At 41.1% G+C, this 20,476-nt stretch overlaps 1 protein-coding gene across 1 annotated transcript in view; it reads left to right on the top strand.

Moving 5' to 3' along the window:
* Window positions 1-9,491, top strand: part of LOC128967232 (histamine N-methyltransferase-like) — a 132,265-nt gene extending 122,774 nt beyond the window's left edge. The window contains 1 exon segment of the mRNA XM_054381277.1: window positions 9,148-9,491. Within this exon segment, the coding sequence (XP_054237252.1) occupies window positions 9,148-9,491 (344 nt within the window).
* The last annotated feature ends 10,985 nt before the right edge of the window (window positions 9,492-20,476 follow it).

The following is a 20,476-nucleotide window of genomic DNA, read 5'->3' as shown; positions in this document are numbered from 1 at the left end:
GACCTTGGAGGAGATCATTCAGGAACTATTTCCCATATGACAACTTCTGATTTTTATATCTGAGATCAAAGCTCTTAAGACACCAGGAGCACCAAAAGAAGGTGGACATGTGCAAGCACACACAGAATACAATTTTTTTCTGTTTTTTTTTTCTGCAAGGACCTTTCTTGTCTCTGGTAATGCAGATCGGTGAGTATGGAAAGAGATCTGAGGGGTGGGAGGAAAGAGATGCTGTATCACTTACTTAACAATGTCCCAGGAAGATCTCTTTTCACCATGTGATACAGAAGGTTTCCTGAGGAACAACACATATGTGTTACAAAAATGTGTGCTATGAGATGTGGGGGAGTGATCCCAGCATCCCACTGTTGACTTGTCTGCAAGTCCTGAAGCAGCTGTAGCTTTCTTCTAGAGAAACCCCACCTATCGCATTAAGGATATTAGAGCTTGCTACTTGTCTCAGCTCTTGATTAGGAAATTAGTGCCCCCTCCCTTCTCCTTCTCAAATTACAGCAATTGTACCTGTGAACAGGTGCTGCAAGAAACCAGCACCCATTAGTGTATTTTCTGGTTTCATGATTAGCTGATACAAAACTGAAATGTAATCAAGAAAGGATTCATTCATTTGATTAGCCATTGAAATTATTATGTGCCTAATCAGATGCCTGGCTAGTTTGTCAGCCTCCTTTACGGAGTCTTTAGCTCTAATGGATGGTCCAAATCCATTCACAACAGTGGATCTGATTTAAGTGTATGTGCCAGTGTCCTCTGACTCATCTTTGAGAGTCAAAACAGACAGATGAAAGAACAGCTTTGATGTGAGCTTATTTTATTCCTCATCTCAAAAAAAAAAAAAAAAAGGCAATTTGTAAAACAGAGCAAGACTAGAGACCATAACAGAGAGAATGATCTGTTGGAATAAATCCTCTGTGCAAGGTTAGCTAAAAAAATTGAGATCATCAACAAAACAGATCCAGGCTTAAAATCCCTGTCCTGAGTCATTGTGGACAGGCTTCTGTCATGGACACCAAGGATTTTGATTTCTCAGTTTTCACATTACTTATATTTAGTACATCTTCTGTATAGGGTCAAGGGAAAGTTTCCTTAAGACTGAAGAGTGGTAAAGAACAGGCATTTCTTTCATGTCCCTCCTACAACTCATGATCTGACAGTAAAAAGAGTGAAACAAGACAGAGGTAGCATGTGCGGTTTGCTTTGGGAAAAGGCTTTTTCCCAGTTTGTAACTGGGTTTAAAATCAACCAACAAGCTAGTCATTGTGAAGCATCTTTTCCTCTGGGATACTTAGAAGAGGGGAAAAAAAATTAGTAAATATTACTGCACCAGGCCTCCTTCCCTTTCCAGTCTTCCTCTGGGAAAGAAGACTACTGAAGAGCAATGCAGATATTAGTAGCAGTTGGACTGCCTAATTTGGGCCCAAAAAGGTCATTGATCTTTGGAATCCAGAGCTAGTCAGGAAGGAGTGTGCCCAGAGGACCTGTACTTCTACCGCTGTTGAGCCAATCCAAGTCAGGCCTACAGCAAAACTCACTGCCCCAGCTTAAAGCTGTGGCTGTCTGTCCCAGACAGCTGCACCTATGTCCAAAGCCAGACCTGCTCAAATCCACAGCAGATTTTCTATCACCCACCTAATTATTCAGGTTATTTTATGGCTATTCCAAGGAATAAATGTCTTGGTTACTCTGATCCATCCTCATGTACTTATTGACTGTCACATTGCAACACATGTTTAATAAAAGAGTAAATGCTTCTGATGCAAGGTTACAGAAAGGGTTTGGTATCTGATTAAAATAGTGACGTAAAAAACTTGCCAAATAGGAACGTGGAACTAGTTGTATTTTTAACACAGCTACAAGGCTAAAAATTCTTTTAAATGCTAAACCTCCTAAAGCAGTTTTGCCTCATTTCCACAGGAAGTATCTGAGCTCAGAGTTAACCCTGTCTGATTCGATACATTTCCCCAACTATTCTATCAAAAACATCACTGAGTAAAATCACCTTATCTCTTAGCTTCTCTTGTTGCTGTTAAAATGTCTTCCAGTAACCACAACTAATTGTGGAGGTACACTATGCAACAGACATCACCTTACGTCGAAATGATGCTGTTTACTCACAAAAACATTTTTACTTTTCCGATTTTCAATGTTTTTTCATCAATGGCTGTTATTTAATCCCAAAAAAAGGCAAAATGCCACTACAGTATCTCAAAGAGTTTCTGAATACAAGGAATATAACAATTTGGTCTTTCAAGTTCAGAAAGAGATAAATATGATAAATGTAGCAAATATGAAGAAAACACTTTATTGCAGAACCTAGAATGCAGTAATTTAATTCTGATATCCAGCTGTTCAAACACAAATTCAATTTCAAAACTAGAGATTAAATTTTGTTTATACCACAGCCCAAGACCTGACTGAATCAAAGAGGAGTGGACTCTAGACTGAATGTCTGCTGTCACTGAGCACCATACACATTCTGGTTCAGATGCCAGAGGGAAAAAAGTGTGCCAGCTATTTCAGCACTGCCTCTGTTTAGAGAGAGAAGTGGCTTTCAGCTCTGGTAATTAACAGCTGAGCTCTACACCAGGCATCAAACTCTTGTTAGGATTTCAGGGTAGGAGGAAAGAACACAAGAGTACTCTCAGGCTAAGGAGGTAGTCTACAGGAAATTGATAACTAGACCTGCCTTTAAAGTAGGATCTCTTCACTCAAGCAGCAGTCTGTGATTTGAACATTTCTATAGATGAGGTAACTTTCTTTCCCCCACCCTCCAAAAACACCTAGCTGTCCTGAGTGGTATTTTAGAAAGGTCACAGTTTAAATTAAGCAGGATTCAGGTTAAAATATCTCTCAAAGAGGATCCATTATACAGGATGGGAAGGATAAAAATCAGGATTCATATATTAACTCTTTCACTATTTTCAGCATAAGAATTAGTTTAGCTTTTTATTAGTATTACAAGAACTTCTCAGTACCATGAACCTTTCGTTTGTGCTCCACCCACTGTTGAAGGTTTCTGCTCTCCATGATTAGAACAGATCCAGGGAAAGTGTAGGGGACAGGACTTTCTAAAACAGTTCCGAAAGAACAGAAACCTGGCAGAAGCAGATCAGATGTTGGAGTTTCTCATCTTTATCACCTACCCTTCTTCTGTTCCTCTCCCAGTTGTGTTAAATCATATGGCCATCTCTAATAGAAAGAATTTGGTTTGGAATCAAGAATGTTAATAATTTTTCCCTGTAACCAATTACTAATACAAGACAAAACAATAGATCCTTAGTTAGGATCCCACTTATCACTCTGTAGTTATGTATTTGAAGACTGATTGAGCTTTTTCACATCTGCAAGATAAATAACAAGAAAATTGATTTAGTCCTTCTGAAATGAATGATCTATTATTGACATCAGGAGTCTCATTCACAACTCTAGAAACTGATTAAATGATAGCAGTGACTGATTTAATAGTAACCATCCCCAAACACCATTTAATGAGTTGTTGTATTTTGTTGGACACCCAGTGTAGCTATGCACTATTGAAGCAGGAGGCAGATTTCTTGCTTTATAAAGGGAGATGGAACTCTCTCTTCTGCTGCCTTCAGTTTGCAGGTTGTCCCTCATCTATTGCTGCCCCAATGAAGCACAGGTTGAAGACTTTGGTGTAACTGTGAACATAATGGGAAGAAAAGAAGTAGACAATCCCTGAATCATGGTGGAATAAGCTTCAGAAATACCGTGTCCAGTTCAGAGGAACAGCTTCTGGAATTCAACCACAAACCTCCATCAGAGAAAACCATAAAGGACAAAGACCACTTGCACAACCATGACATTCATCTAAAGAGAAAAGTGGGACAACAATGCAGCATCAGCTTTGGGAACTGTTTGATGTGACTCATCTAAACTGGGTTGCAGAAATACCAGAGACTTACTGCTGATGGCTCCCTTTAGAGAGCCCTCTGCTTTAGGTATTCCAATTACCCTGGAGTGGAAGGTTCACATGTGACCAGACAAGGCTAAGTCTTCCTGGCCTCTAGGTATTATTCCAGCTGTCACTGGGGTATTGGGGACTATAAGAATTATTCAGCTGCCCACTTTCTAGTAGACAATTACAATGATGGTCTCGTCATGCCCTGAAGGAATGCAGAGATTTCACCCTGCTCCATTATGTAGCCAGTGGGAGTCAAAGCAGTGATCAGATGTAGTAATTGTTGGAGTCTCTGCTAAGCAAAATCATCCAAGCCCTTCAGTCATTTATTTCAACAGCCTAACCCAACTCACATTACCGGATTTCTCTATCTGGAGAGAGAGAGAGGTGTACAGCCTTCAACTGTTGTGTGGAAAATCATGTTATACTGAAATATTAGCTGAATGAAGAGATACAAAAGAAAGCTAGCCGTCAAGATCCTAGGAAAAAAAAAAAACAACAAAACTCAAAAAAAAAAAAAAACTGAAATGAAGTCAGTGACATTTGAAAAGAAAAGCAGAGAATCTACTCAGCTTGGCTCTGCAGTCCAGCAGCTTGGAAACAACGGCTCATGAGATGTTCTGTAATACAAACAAATGTACCCTCTGGGCACAATATATAGTATTGATCCTCAAATAAAAAGAGAGGAGATTGAAAAACACAGATTAGAAAGAAAGCTCAACGAAAACCTCAATTTAAAGTTTCATTTCAAGTTTTAAAATAAATGCAATTGCAGATATGTGCTTTGGAAAAGTGCTTCATATCTTCTGACACAGCACCTTCATAACTGCTGCAGCTCAACATAACATTGAAATTCACTGCCAATTCTCACAGGCTTCAGCTGATGTGGACACTAATTGGAAAATTCAGTGAACAACGGAAACTATAAAGAAGTTACATTTCAACATACAAAGTAGTGTCTGCAGCAAAAAAAAGCCTTGTATAGAACAATGGTGCGATGGGAGCTCTTCAGAAAGCTTTCTGTACTGCAGGTAACCTTGAGGGAATTCAAGCACAATGCTAAGAAGACAATAATGGTTTGAGCTATGAAACAAAATGAATTGAACAGAACAGTCACCAATCCTCCTGGTGGCCTCTCAGTAATAAGTAACAGTCAAAAGACAGCAAAAGAATTTGTTATGGAAACAAATGCTGAAATTATTAGTAGTAGATTTGGCTCAAATTACTTCTGTTCTGTAACTAACTTAATTCATTAACCTGCAACTGCTCAGAGGGTGGTGTGAGAATGTTTAAAAAAAAAAAGCAACTGTCCCCACAACCAAGCCCACACTTCTGGATAATTCATTTCTAGCTTAGTGCTGCCCTCAGAAAACACACCTCTTAAATGTTGAGTGAGAAAAAGAAATAAAAATTAGTGCAGGCATGGAAACTTCTGTTGTACTTCATTCTTTAACTTCCATCAACTGCATCCTATGTAGTTGTAACAGTGTGAGAGCTGAAATCCCTGTCCCACACCAACAATAACCAGGCTAGCTCAGTCTGGAAGCAAATGAAAGCTGTATTTACAAGCAAAACTACAATCTACGATGAAATGCAATGAATATGTACAAATATACATTATTCAAAACATTTACAAATATGTACAATCAACAGAAAATCACAACCAAGCCCCCTTTGCTTCCCCCAAGGGGCCTTCCCCAAGGGGCCTCCTCCACCAGCCAGAAGAACTCCCCCCAAGTCCCCCTGGCAGAAGGCAGAGACTCAAGAAGCAGAGAGACTGTTAGACTTAGCTATCAAGGTCAGTGTGTTATCTTCAACCAGAAAAGAAGAAGCAGGTAGACAGAAGCCGAGCAAGCTGAGACTGCCCAACTCCCCAACCTTGTTTTGAGTAGAGATTCTTAAACGTTTCTATCTCTCCAATGGAAGTGTTTAGAATAATCATTATTTTGCTTTCTTACACCCAATAGTGATTTATTTACATTCTTTCACTTTCTCTGCTCAAACTTTGTGAGAAGAAAAATTAAAAAGACAGTCTTAAAACCATCACATTAACTGAGAAAAATATATATTAAAAAGCAAAATCTACATGTTTTAATCAAATGTTACCATTTTCCATTACATTTTTGAGTTAACTGGCTACCCAGTGTTCCTTAACAAAGATCTCAGCCTGTAGAAATCTGCACCAAGGATCTAGGACTCATTCTTAAAACCTTGTTTATAAGAAATGTAAGCCTTCTGCAACAGCAGGGAACACCAAATCACAAAGCAGTGGGAGCTGAAAGGGACCTCTGGAGATCACCCAGTCCAACTTCCCTACTAAAGCAGGTTCACCTAGGGCAGGTTGCCCAGAATCGCATCCAGATGGGTTTTGAAAGTCTCAAGAAAAGGAAATTCCATAGCTTCTCTGGGCAGCCTGTTCCAGTGCTCTCAAAGTAAGGAATTTTTTTCTTTATGTTTAGGGGGAACTTCCTGTGTTCCAGTTTGGTGCCCATAGATCCTTTTTATATCACTGGACATCACTGAAGAGAGTCTGGCCCCATCCTCTTAACACCCATTCTGTAAACGTCTCTCCATACTAAACAGCCCGAGGTCTCTCAGCCTCTCCTCATAAGAGAGACACCCCAGTCCCCTCATCATCTTTGCAGCCCTCCACTGGACTCTCTCCCATAGTTCCCTGTCTCTCTTGAACTGGGGAGTTCAGAACTGGACCTGCAGATGTGGCCTTACTAGGCCAGAGTGGAGGGGCCCTCTGGCCACTCTACTTAGTGTACCCCAGAGACAATAATTAGTCTCCTACTCATAATTAATAGCATTCATGAACTTTCATCATCTTTCCATTAATGACTTCAGAGGTACTCCAACTGGAGTTACATTTAAATCAAAAATCAAATGTATTTATCACACCAGATGTAAATTCATCATGATTGCTTAGCTACAGAATTGTTTGTTTGAGAACCTTCTTACCAATATTGTTACAATCATCTATCAGGTTGTAAATGCTAAGACTGTGAATAATTATTGCCAGAATGGGCAGTGAATTTTTAGTTAGCACACATCTTCCACCATGGAGATGCTTTGCAGCTTCTTTTGGACTCTGGAAACACAGCCAGAATTGATGCTAACCTGAAAGCTGATGGATGTGATTTCAGAAAATAGAGTGATAAACAAGATAACAAACTAGACTTTTAAAGTAATTTGTATGGATAAAGTCCCACTTTTCAAACACAAGTATGTCTAAAATTTGCATTTCATGTTCATATTTTGAAAATAAATTAGAAATCAGCTGACCTGAAAAGGTACCAAAAAAGTACTGACCTAGTGGGAGCTGGTATTTTCCAGTACCATCCAAACCCTGGCCTGCTCTGTTTGGGAGCGTACCATCAGCATTGGTAAAAATTGGCAAAGTATGAAAACCTGCCTGGAGGTTCAGCTTCATTCTTTTTATGGAACATGATCATGTTTGTGCTTTTTTGGTTGTTTTTCAAATGTTCCTTCTTTTGTAGGCTCTTAGACTGAAGGTATTTGCTGCTTCAAGAAATTTTCTTCTTGTATTTCCTGCACTGACAGCACACTGTTAAAATCATCTGTGTTATTAAATGATTTTTTATGTATGAGCTCATGGTAATTACCATTCCTAATGCCTTGCATACCCTAATACCTTCAGGCTGATAATCTTTAGCATGTCTTCTTCCAGCAAGTGTTAAGAAGCTTACGCCTGAGAATTTCAAACAACTTGGAGAACAAGACACAATCCTGTTGCGTTTCCAGCCTCACTTTTAACTGGTATGCCTTTTCAGCTTCAGCTCTCACATGCATTGCCATTCTTTCATAGAATCATAGAATAGAATCATAGAATCAAGAAGGTTGGAAGAGACCTCAAGGATCATCGAGTCCAACCTGTCACCCTACACCTCATGACTATCTAAACCATGGCACCAAGTGCCACGTCCAATCCCCTCTTGAACACCTCCAGGGATGGTGACTCCACCACCTCCCTGGGCAGCCCATTCTAATGGCCAACCACTCTGTGAAGAACTTTCTCCTCACCTCCAGCCTAAACCTCCCCTGGTGCAGCTTGAGACTATGTCCTGTTGCTCTGGTGCTGGTTACCTGGGAGAAGAGACCAAACCCCTCCTGGCTACAACCTCCCTTCAGGTAGTTGTAGACAGCAATAAGGTCTCCCCTGAGCCTCCTCTTCTCCAGGCTAAACAGTCCCAGTCTAAGTCCACAGGGTTTCATCAGTTCTCAGACAGCCTTTCCAAACTGCATAAAACACTTGTTTAAATTCTAGAAAGACCCTCCCAACCCATCACTTCCATACCCCCAGCCCTGTTTGTTTATTCGCCTCAGCAAGATCATCTCAAAAGCACAGGTGTCACCTTCTGAAACCAGATACAAGTTCCCGCACCTTGTGAGAGCTGCAGGAGTACCCAGGAGGCATATCAAATAGATTCATGCTCATCAAATACACATTCAGATTTCTGCTCCCCTTTTTAAATGACAAGAGAACTGCTGCTCCTTCACTCATCTTTCCTCATTATATCTACACCTGATCGGTCTACAATAACTTACTGGCACTGTATTAGCAATTCTACTTCATGCACCTTCCATACTTGAATTGACATTTCTCGTATTTACCACTTGTCTTCCATTCCACATAGTTTTAATTTCTTTTTCCTTGGTCCTTTACTAGAATAGTTATTTTTAGCTCTTTTATAAATACCTACTGGTTGTCAGCGTATTTGCTACAGCCCAAAACTGAACCTGGACTCTTGTGTAAGTTTCCAACTCAACCCAATACATTGCCATTAGAAACCAGGAGTTTTCTGTCCCTACGAACCCTCCTCAACCCTGAACATCACACTGCGAGATGCAACAAGGTCATTCACAGAAGCATTGCTCCTGGTCCAGCATCCAAGAACAAGACAGAGAAGTTCAAGGATATCTTTTCACTCTGAAGTGACATCAAGCCCTGAAGGCACCTAAGCACCCGTGCAAGCATACGAGGAAGCTTTGCACATGCTTCTTGCCAATGCTAGAGACACTAATATAAACTCTCCAACACATTCTTCCCTGCCCAGCAGAGCTCTGTGGGCAGTGTGAATCCAGGGAAGTTCGAGCAGGCATCTTTAATCAGTTTGAGCCATGCAGATGGCATTTTTCAAAGAGAAAGGCTGTAGCCCTCGGCTGAGCTTCTGTTTTTGCAGATGCCTCTTTGCACTTGCACAGAGCTACAGCAGAGCCAGGCCCCAGCACTTGCAGCTTGCCAGGAAGAGTTCCTGTGCAGCGTAGGCAAGCAGTGCCTGTGCAGGCAGCGGTATGCAGAGAGCTCCAGCGCGTCTACCTCATAAACGCATTGATGTGCTTGCATCTCCAGCAGGAGGCTCTGCTGGCACAGCGACTTGAAAAGAGGCTTCCTGCCACCGAACGCCAGGTAGAGCTTCCAGGATCCACCAGAACCATCTCCGTGCCCTCCCTCATCACCCACCGGCACAAATTTGCCCCAGATCACGTCGGCACACAGGTCTGCACCTGCCAAACTGATACATAAGAGTCTGTAAGCTTCAGACTTTAGCTCAGCTTCACGCAGTGTGTAGAAAGAGAGCTGGCATGGGATCTAGCCTGAAGCCTGCCAGTGGAGAGCTTACTGATCAATATTTTCGTTTGGAAATTTGTAAGAGAAGAGCAAGTTTGCACTGTAATTCACATAAGAACGCCAGTATGCGTCCTAGGAGACTGTCAGAAGCTCCAGGTTGTCTCATCAAACTCTAGTTTCAGGGGTATCAGCAGTTTGCTCATCGCATACTTGTATTAACATGTTAACACAAAGGAGCATCTCTATCACACCTTAAGCTCTTTACCCCTCCCCCCAGGAAATTCTGACCAATCAGCTTCCTGTGCATCACTGCTGGCACAAAGAAAGAGGTAAGAAATATGTAGATGGGAGGACATGTCCCTGAACCAACGAACTTAAGTTGTTGTGGACCTGCACCCTTGCTCTTGGTAGAAAAGCCAGATTTAAAAGTCCCTTAACCCCTCTCACCTCATACATTCCTTTATCTTTTATTATGTTATTGCAACTATGTAGTTTCTGTACTCTGAGAAGTAAATTAGAGAGAACAGGCATTCTGTGAATGTCCTAAGCCAGTTTTGCCTGCAAATGAAGTATTTTTCCCTATGTGTGTAAAGGGCTTTTAAAATACAAATACATCATTTAGCTAATAAATACAAGACTTTGATAGTTATACAACTCACCTCTAATTCTCACTTCTAATCTAAACTTGGAGAAATGACTGTGAACTGTCTTCACAGCTGAATATTCATGGGAAATAAGCATTATATGCAAGTATTTTCTTTATTGCCCTGACAGCTTCTTCCTACCTGAACTTCCTGCATCCTCTCACATTCTCCCTCAGCAGAAAAACTCATCTCATTTAGCTTTTACACCACTGCTAGCATTTCAGTCTCACCTCAGACTTTTCCTAGAAGCCTGACTCTACTCCTGTTAAATCTCAGTTTTAAAACCTCATTTACTTCATTGAGATTAAGCACAACTGTAATCCCTTTATGTCTGCAGGTTGTGTGATCAAACTTTACAATTTTCAAATGAAGACAAACTGACCCAAGACAGTATTCATTTTTTGGCCAGTCTATCACCATCATTTGTGCAGGTTCAGATGCAAAGCCAGATGATTCTCTTCAGCTGTTCTGAAACAGCTTGCACTGTAAGAATGCTTTACCACCAAACCTCTACCCACTTATCCTGCTCTTTCAGGACCATTGGCAGCTCACACAAAGCATGATCTGAGCACATTCTAGTATCTCCTTTCAGTCTGGGTTCATCACTACATTTTTACACTGCCTTTGACAGTGACTAAGTATAATACTTCATGGAGATTACTGACAAACTTCTCAAACGTGCCACATGGAATGGGCTCGTCAGCCACTTCACAGGCTGTTCACTTCACATAGAGCTTAGACTCAGATTTCTCAGAGTCTTGGATGTCTAACACATGTAGACACCTTCCAAATTGAAGCTGCTTTATCCCAGCACTTCTGCTGGCAAGCAGAACTCATCTGTGTTGGCCTGTGGCACCCTCAGGCACAAACACAGTGTGATAGCTGGTGTGGAAACACAGGCTCACAGGCTCAGCCCCCAGACTGTGCCACCTTCTCTCTACTGTTTTCTTTCCACAGAAGTAGAATTTCTGTGATCCATTTTACCCTGCTGAAAACAGTGTGTGCTCCTGTGAGGTCCAGTGCTTGCTTCCCAAGGTAATAAGACAGTACTAGCTGACTTCCTCAGGACCCAAAGTGTCAATGCAACTGAGTCTTTCAATAGCTTCAACAATCTGCTGTCAGAAAAGCTAAAAATGGCTCTGAAATCTCCCTCCAGATTTCGGTTGCCGTCTTACGGAATCAGCAATCTGAACAAGCCAGTCTGACAACTCACCCATGGGAGGGCTGGTACCCTTCCTCTTTCTCCTTCCTCTGCTTCTTGCTGTGCTCTCTAGACAGTGAACCTAAGCTGCTTTGGTAAAAGAGATTGGTAGTTTACTTTCTGGTTAATGCTAGATCTGTTGCCAAAGCTAGTGGAAGGAAAAGGAAGAAACCAAGAGGCAGGGGCAGAAGTAGAGCATCCTCTTTGCAATCAGCAATCTCTCAGAACTACAGCATCATTCCAACAAATTGTGTTCACGATCCTGACCTGCTTCAGTGCCAAGTCTAGGTACAAGTTAAAACTGACAGCAAAACCAACTCTAAAATAACCCCGATCACCCCCTGGGCACTGAGGCTGATTTTCCTGTTGCCACCAAGAAATGTAGCTTCCAGCAGATGGGAAGAATGAACAACTGGAGGAAAATGTGGCAACATATTTTGAAATATCGTGAACAGATGAGTTAGAGCTCATCTTATGCTCTCATGACACTTGAAACAGTCTTTTGTTCTTACTTCATGAAGAGCTTTTGCACAACTGCATCTGTCAGCTGAAACTAACCACGTCAATCAAACCTGCATAAAACCACCCAAGAAATCAAAGCAACACATTTCTAAGGGGAGAGCATCAAAAGCTTCAGTTGAACGCCTTTCTCTGTCAGTACCATTCTGTGCTGACTGCCCCGTGAGTACGCAGGGGTCTGGATGCAGAAACAGAGAAGGCTGATCTCATAATTGTCAGCCCCAGAAGCCTACACTGCTCTGTTCTGAAAGGTTGCTGCACCCACTCCAGATGTGTGGGCATCTTATAACCTCCTGTCTTATGGTAACCCAGAATTGGTGCAGAGTTTCTTTTAAAACATTGGGCTAAAGACCACTTAAGCTGTAAACTTTTCATGAAGTGCCCCTTCTGAGGAGTCCCTGCACAGGGCAGGAGCACAACTATCCAGTGTAGTGCTGCAATTCCGCATATAATTTAGGGCAGTATTGGCTGATGCTGTCTCCGTATCTCCATAGTTTTAGTCTTCTTTCCTGATTTACACACCCCTTCTGTATGGCACAAGCACTTGTATGGTCACAAAGTGATGTAGGTGAGGGTCTGAAACAACTCTTTGAAGTTTTGCTCCACTATATCTCTATTTTTGGCACACATCTGCACAAATGCTTGTGATGTAACTAGGAGTTTTCTGGAAGCACTTAATGTAACTACTCAGTAAATAGCTCTGGTCATGTATTAGCAGCCTGCAGATTAATAGCAACCAGGGATTTAGTTTCTGTGTTATCTAGCTCATATACAAGAAGTTTTATTAGGTTGCTTCAGAAACTTATCTATGAATTTGAAAACAAGAAGCCTAATTTAGGTTTGAACGAAATAAAGCAAATTTTATCTGGCTTGGCCATCCTTTTTGAAGGTTTCCCCATGCCTCTCCAGCTCTGAAGAGCAGCTCAAAAGAGAAAATAAAAGATGCAAAGATCTCCAGTTCAGAGTCATATTCAGCTACTATTAGACTAAACAGTCACACTTAAATTGTCAGATGACATTTTCAATGTTCAAAAATGGCTAAATATTAATTCATTTTAACTAGAAGGACATTATAGGTATTTATTTATAATCCTTGTCATTGACAGCAGCCCTATGTAGCTTTACAATTCTGTAACTATACTGACATTTATGCAAATAAGCTCTTCAGTGTACTGCAGCTGCTTCCTCAACCACATAAAGTGTTTGCTTGTTGCAGGAAAACATACATAATTACATTAGGTTGGCTGCCAAGAAGTAATCATCCTAGAAGCAAAACCTATTGATCAGACAACCAGTACATAGGTCTCTATGTCACAGCAAAGCTGTGGGATTGCACCTTTGCAAACTTCCAGCTTTTCACAGATGCATGCCAGATTTCCTTCCCTCCACATTGCAGGATAACTTTGTGCTGTAAATCCAGCACCTTTCATTTCACCTGATAATGGCACTGTTTGCAAAAAGCCAGATCTTAGAACTCTCTGCTATAGACACATCTGTCATGAGGCAGTCATGCAGTAGAGAGTCTGAGTGTTCAATTTTGGATTCTGGAAATCACTGCAGGAGTTCAATAGTGGGAATGGAGAGTTCTGGACATCAAAAGTTTGGCTGCTTGTATGGGCACAGAAGCTGTTCCATTTCTCTGGGTCCATCTGCACAGTCAGCCTCCAGACCAGCTGGAAGCTTTACAGGATTATGTGAATCTTCTCTAATGTCAACAGGTTAAACAAAACACACTCAGATAACAGCTTGCACTGACCACTTTTCTTCACTCCAACCATTCCAGGATGGAGAAACAAGCAAAACCATAGCAGCTTTGTTAGCAAACGTAGATTGGGAGGTTGATGTTTTTGGCAAGACAGGCAGAGGCTACAAGTCAAAGCTGAGGGAGAAGATAACAACCCCTTAGCAATTACAGCTTCAGGTGACCTGAAAGCTCTGTGATATGCTTCTAGCATCTCCACATCAACAGAACTCTTTTCCCACAACACAGCCTTTAACTTAATATTTTATACACATCAAATGTTTTCTCCTCTGTGTTGTTTTATGACCTCTGAATTCAGGAAAGTAAAATATTCACTGCCACAAACAATTCTCAGCAGTAGGCAGTATTTGCCTTCACTTGCAACATTGTAAGCTCTCTAACCTCCTGCTGCTTTCTGCATGAGTGTGACCATGAAGGCTCAGAGTGTAAACCCCTTTACCCGAGATCCCAAAACGGCTGGCAAACTGTAACAACACACTTTGAAGAGTCAATACCTAAAGATATATATGTCTCTTTAGCTCATTATGAAACACCTAACTGTTGCTGTGAGATTTCAACTTGAACAACTACTTCAGAAAAATGCTTGGTATCTTTATTAGCCTGTCAATTTCCAACATAAAAGAAAACCACACAATATGCAGCTCAAAAACTCTATAGCTGCTGAATATGGCTTCTAGAAGGTTAAAAGTTGTTTACTGCTATCAGACAAAATAAATAGCTTTGTCAATGACAGCATGGATTTAGTAAAAACATAACCTATATTTAAACACCTTTGCAAACGAAAGTTCACATATGAAGAGCAGTGAAGAGCAACATTTTTGTCACAGCAAAGTAAGTTTCTTCCTCCTACTTTTTATTACCATGTCTCAAAATTTGTCCTCCCTGCTGCTCTCTGAAAATGAAGATTTCTCCTCTTTTTGTCACGGTTTTGGACTTCCCCTTTCACCACAACCCGCAGAAGTCTCATACTGAATCACCAATACAGTCACAGGAAGTTGGATGTATCCCACATTGGAGAGCAGCTGAGATATAGGGAAATGAGGCACATTTGCACCAGCTGAGTGTGTCACCTATCAGCACTCCTAGTCTCTGCCAGCTTGAAAATGAAGGACTGAACTCGGATTGTTGATTTACTCTAGTACAGCTGAGCCACCAGCTCCGTTTCCACATTATTAGTGGCCTCTGTTGACAAAGCTTTGCCTCCCACTCATGAGAACAGGCTGATGATGTCTGGCTTGAACACGCATAGCAGTGTGCAACCCATGGAAGAAATGCAGCCGGCTCTGATATGCCCAGCGGCCTGTGCTGCCTAACAACAGACTGAGGCTTTAGCAACTGACAAGTCAAAACTTGCAAATCTTTGCTGAGATACTCACAGGCACACCGAGATGAAATGTATCAAGCTGAGACTTGTTGTTGGAGCCATGATCTGGTCAACAAGGGTGCTCTGACCTGCAGTCTGCCCTGTGTGGGATCAGGCAGGTGTGGAGCTGTGGCAGCATGTGTGCTGCCAGTGGTACTGGGCAAAGCCTGCATGTCACATCATCAGGACACACTCTTCTTTAATTAAACTCAGTTCTCTGCTTCTAGATCTAAGTAGCTAGAAACAGAGCCTCCCAGTGATTGCCATTTCTTATGAAACACAAGTCAGAGATCACAAGGAAGTGTAGTCTGGAGTACTAGGAAAAATAATAATTGTACAGGCAATGTACAATTTTAATGAGAATCTGGCACAGAAGTTTAAAACAAATACAAAGTTTGATATGGTGCAGAGGCCCAACTGAACTGATGCTAAGGATTTCATAACCCCAGAGAGGCATCCCATGATGCACTCTATACGAGCTCCCACTTAGCCACTGTACAGGAGACAACAAAACAACCATTTACAACACTGCATAGCAGGTAAACACTGCAAGTAAAAGTAGTCCCTGTGAGGACTCTGAACTCAGAGCAGATGAGTTGCAGAAGCTGTTGCAAAATAGAGAGAGTATATTACTGGTTGAAGCCATGCAGTGCAGGTGATGCTAAAGGCAATGGCAGCCACACAGGAAAGAACGGTGATACAACCAGTCCATGAGAAATTGGTCATTATCAGTGGTTAGTACCTATTTCAGGGTAAACAGACTGAGTAGAAATTGATAAGTACTATTCTCAGACTACTTATGAAAAACCATGACCACAGTAATTGCTGCTATCTGAGTAAAGCTACAGATCTACTAATTTACCACTTAAATAATTGCACATTTCTTTGTTAGGGCCTGGACTGGATGTGTTCCTTCAGGTTTAGTGCGAGACAGCATCATTACTAGAAATGGAACATCCATCTTCTACAATCAAAATAAAAGATAGCTACTGTGTGCTGAGACCGGATTTCTCACACATGTGCAATGGGAGACAGGGAGCTTTCAGCTGCTTCTAGAACCAAGACTAAAACACAGGCAAGCACCAAATCTGTAGCTGAAACAAAAGCTCAAACAGGGCAAAAGAATTAGAGCAAAAGGAAGTATTCTGTAATCACCAGCTTTACCCCAAAGACCCTCTTATTTTATCTTTGGGCCTATTCCAGTTCCTAAGGTGGGAATTTCACTGGCTTCACTTGGGTGCTGTGCCAAACTTTTTCACTTTTATTACACTTTTATTTGAGATACCATACTCTTAAATCCATTCCAAACAAAACCTAAGCACATAACAAATTATTTTATCATGTGTATTCTTCAAATCAGCCCCCAGTTTATCAATTTGCACTCTTATTGAACTTGAAAGTTTGTCACTTTTTACTTCAACACCAGTTGCTACTAACAGAATTGTCCCTTCAAAAAATGTACTGATTTAACTAGGAGAGAGAAGATCACTAATAGAGGAAGAAGTTTTAATCCTACACATATCCACATAACAAAGACAGAGGAAATGAGAGCCCAAGTATATCAGTTTTACTTTGAAGGACTTAATAAGGCCAAAGACTAAAGAAGCTTATTTTCTTGGAGATGATTCTTTGGTACAGCAGTATCTGACATCAATGCAAGGCCAGCAAACTCCCTTAGTATGCAGAGAAGTGCCTGTAGAACTGCACTAATTACACATTTGGCAGGACATAAACTGCTCCGCATTTGTGAGTAGCCTGACACTCAGTGTGCAAAATGTAAGCAGCACAGATCAACCAGAAAGCTCAAATATCACAAGAAAAAAGAAAAGAAGAACCCTATATGACTCTAGCATCAATGGCCGAGTAATCTGATCCCTCTGTGCGTGGTAGAATAAAATCTGCAGAAGCCAAATCCTTTTTCTCAAATTCTCATCTCTCTTGAAGCCATGAATACTAACCTATGTTAATGTAAATATTGTCAGGCATGCAACCATTACTCTAAAAAACAAATATTTCTCTCAGAAGTATGTTCCCCAGGTCTCCCAGCACAGTTTGTGCTGCCTGGCTATTGTCAGACTGCACACTCCATGGGTCAGGAAGCATCATTTTTACTGCTTCTTACAGCACTAAACACATTATTAAAGCTTAGCATCCGTAACTATAAAGAGCAAAGCAAAGAAAAATGCCACAAATTAACTTTGAAGTGGGTTGCAGATCCCAGTCCTGTTCTGACATCAGGAAACTTGGACTCATGAGGGGTTTGTGAAGGCTGTTAGAAAAAAATGGTAAATATATTTAGGGCACACAGAGGAGCAAAGGGAAAAATCAATGCTTAACTGCATGAAACCTCTCCGTGGACACTTAGAAGGGCTTTAATTAATTAGGGTAGGGTCTCTCTACATAAAGAAGTTAGGAGACAGTGAACTGGGCTAAAAAACTCTGGATCCAGTTCTCTGACTGATCTGCCTCAGTCCCCGTGCAGTGACAACAGCTGAGTCCATTTACACAAATCATGGCCACACAGGGAGTTAGCAGGAGGAGGAGTAAATAGCATGCCATGGATTCACACTGCTGCAGAGCACTCTGAAGTGTCAGATGACAGTGACACGAGGCAGATCTTCAGGGTATGTGCACTGTTGTCATCAAGCTGTAATCCAGGCACTCTGTTGACTCTGCACCCTCAGTTACTCCAGCTAGCTTTTCCTCCATGTAGCATGGAGAATGTACAGGGTGATACAGGCTTTTTCATCTCTGATTTCTACGGGGCGACAGTGCTGTGCCATCTAGGAACTGAATTAAAATGCCATCATGCTGGGTGCATATATAATTGCCATAGGGAGAAAGTCTGTCTCATCTCCCATGAAGTTTGGGGTTCCACCATGTTAGTAATTTTGTGTGTCTCTGTAACAAGTCAGCCACAGGTCTAGAACATTTATCTCTTCTGAAGGTGACAAAACCCCAGGGAACATCTGCCTCTCATGATCCAAACCCCACATGACAGCCCTTTAGCAAGTCTGGGTACTTCTACTATGAAGAGGTTTGAAGAGAAGGCAGGGTTTTCATTTCAGCTTAACTCTTCTAAGAATATCTAAACCACACTCTTTCCTGACTGTATTCATTTCCAGTACAGCAGAGATTGGTTTTACTATTCTGAAAGCTAGGACTTAAAAGACAGTAAACTGGAAGATATTGATACCAAGGTATGACTGGGGATATGGACTCTAGCACTAACCATTGGATCAGGACTTAATGTTGATCTTTCTGAACAGGATGATGATCAAGGTCCACACAGATTTTGTCAGCATTATTTTAAAAGAGAAAATACAAAAGCACACAGTATCAAGCACGTGCCTAGATGCTTCATCCCTGTGGTAAGAGGAAACACAAATGATCTTTTCCTCTGGAGCTAAGTAATGCTTTTAAAACGCAGAGAAACCAAACACTTGGATCACATTACACCACATATTCAACTGTTCTGTTAGAAGGAAACTGATTTGATGTACTCTGCCAAGGCAATCCAATTCTCAAGGCATACTCTTCCTCCTTGCTATTAGGCATCTATAATAACTGGAATTGGAATCCTCTATCTTTTACCACATCATTTCCCACTGATTTAATCATTCTATTCCTATTTCTTGCTGACCTGATTTTTCTCCCCTTTCACTTTTAAATCCGCTGTTGACTTGAATTAACTTTGCAGAGGGCTTCTGTGGCTGGGAGCTCAGTGAGTTTTGAAAGCAAAATCTGCTAACTCATGAAAGGCCTTCTGTTTTCAAAACCAAGTTAAATGCCTAGTGACAGAGTAGACAGAGCAGACAAGTGTCATCGGAAAAACCACAGCCCACCACACACATGAGAAGAGAATGCAAGTGACAGTTCAAGCAAATCCATACCTGGGAAACTCTTCCAACTTAAAGCTCATTTGGGGGTAACTACAATTTTACATTGTAAAAATAATGACAGAATTGTTACTAAAATACAGGACCAGACAGTTTCATGCACTCAATACTTAGGTCCTGCAATAACTGTCTTTCTTTATGCTGTGCCACAGGCAAAACACAAATTCTGTACTGCATCCATCAAAATCTGTAACAAGCTGCAGTCCTCACACCTTAAATAACAACATGAAGCCATTTAACAGGGTTTGATCCTGGGTTTACACTTTTCTCCCTGTCTTAAAATTGAAGAATATCATACACCATCTGCCTCTACCAACAAGGAGGGTCCTGTATGATACAGTCTCATGCTGTGTACCTAATACAACCTCACTTAATAAAATCATATTTTGGTTATAAGATTGTGAACAAGGGGCACGTCAGGCTGCTGCAGTTGCTTGTGAAACAGACATGTATTTTCCCAAGTTAATTACCATTTCTTAGCTGAACAACAGTGAGGACCGAAAGAGGTTGCCATCTCATCACATAGACTGAACCTTGGTTATATATTAATTAAGCATAGTATGAATAATATATTATTCATATATATATATTATATTCATATATAATATAAGCAAATATGAAAATACTTTGTTCTAATCAGAAGCTTTTGTAATAGGAAGGAATGAGTTCCCTGAAGTGAAAACTGTGGGACCAAACATCCACTGATGCCCAGAAAAACATGAAATAGCTCTTTTCTTTTTTTTTTCTCACTGTTAACAACCATGCTGTGGAATAAAATACTTACCCAAGTACACTGGGTGTACTTAGCATTTCTACTACCATTTTACAGATAAGAAAAGTCTCTTAAAATGGGATGGGGAAACAGCAGGATACTCCAGCACTGAACAACAGCATACAGCTGTAGCAGGAACTCCTCCTAACCTTTGCACTTCATACAGCTTTATGGTTTTGAGTAGTGGGTCACAAAGTGTGCCCTATGTCTCACTGCCAGCTAAGTCATGTCAGGGGATCTACAGAGCTACAGAGCACAACTGCCACTTTCAGGGAAGAATGTGATAAGCAGTGAATGTAGCCCTGAGAAATTTAGACACCTAATACTGATCCATAACTACACACTCATCAATCAAGCCCTCCACTCAGTTATAGGCAAAGATTGATAGAAAGCATCATTCCCCATGTAAAGAATGAGGATTTGGGTTTCAGCTGAAAATAGAAAGGTTATGAATGGCCACGAACTAAACTTTCAGTTAGGGGAAGACGCTCTTATCTAATTACACAAACACTTCTTGTCCCTTCCTGTGATTAACCCATTTGGATGCACTATTAATGCTACCACAATGGTATTTTCTATCTAAGCAGGCAAAAGCCAGGACATGAAAACAGAGCAGTCATTTGGCAAGGGAAACTGTGAGTCAAAGGGCACCGAAGGCATCACTTCATAGAAACATTAGTAATAGATTTTTATCCCACATTTTTTGCAAGATTTTCCTCTCCTTTCTCCCCTGTTCATGTTTGTTTGGTTTGCTTTTATTAAGAGCTTTGTGAGTTTCTG

Source organism: Indicator indicator, chromosome 5, assembly GCF_027791375.1.
Source record: "Indicator indicator isolate 239-I01 chromosome 5, UM_Iind_1.1, whole genome shotgun sequence".
NCBI lineage: Eukaryota > Metazoa > Chordata > Aves > Piciformes > Indicatoridae > Indicator > Indicator indicator.
Note: the sequence above shows the minus strand (reverse complement) of the source record. Positions and strands in the feature narration are given on the sequence as shown.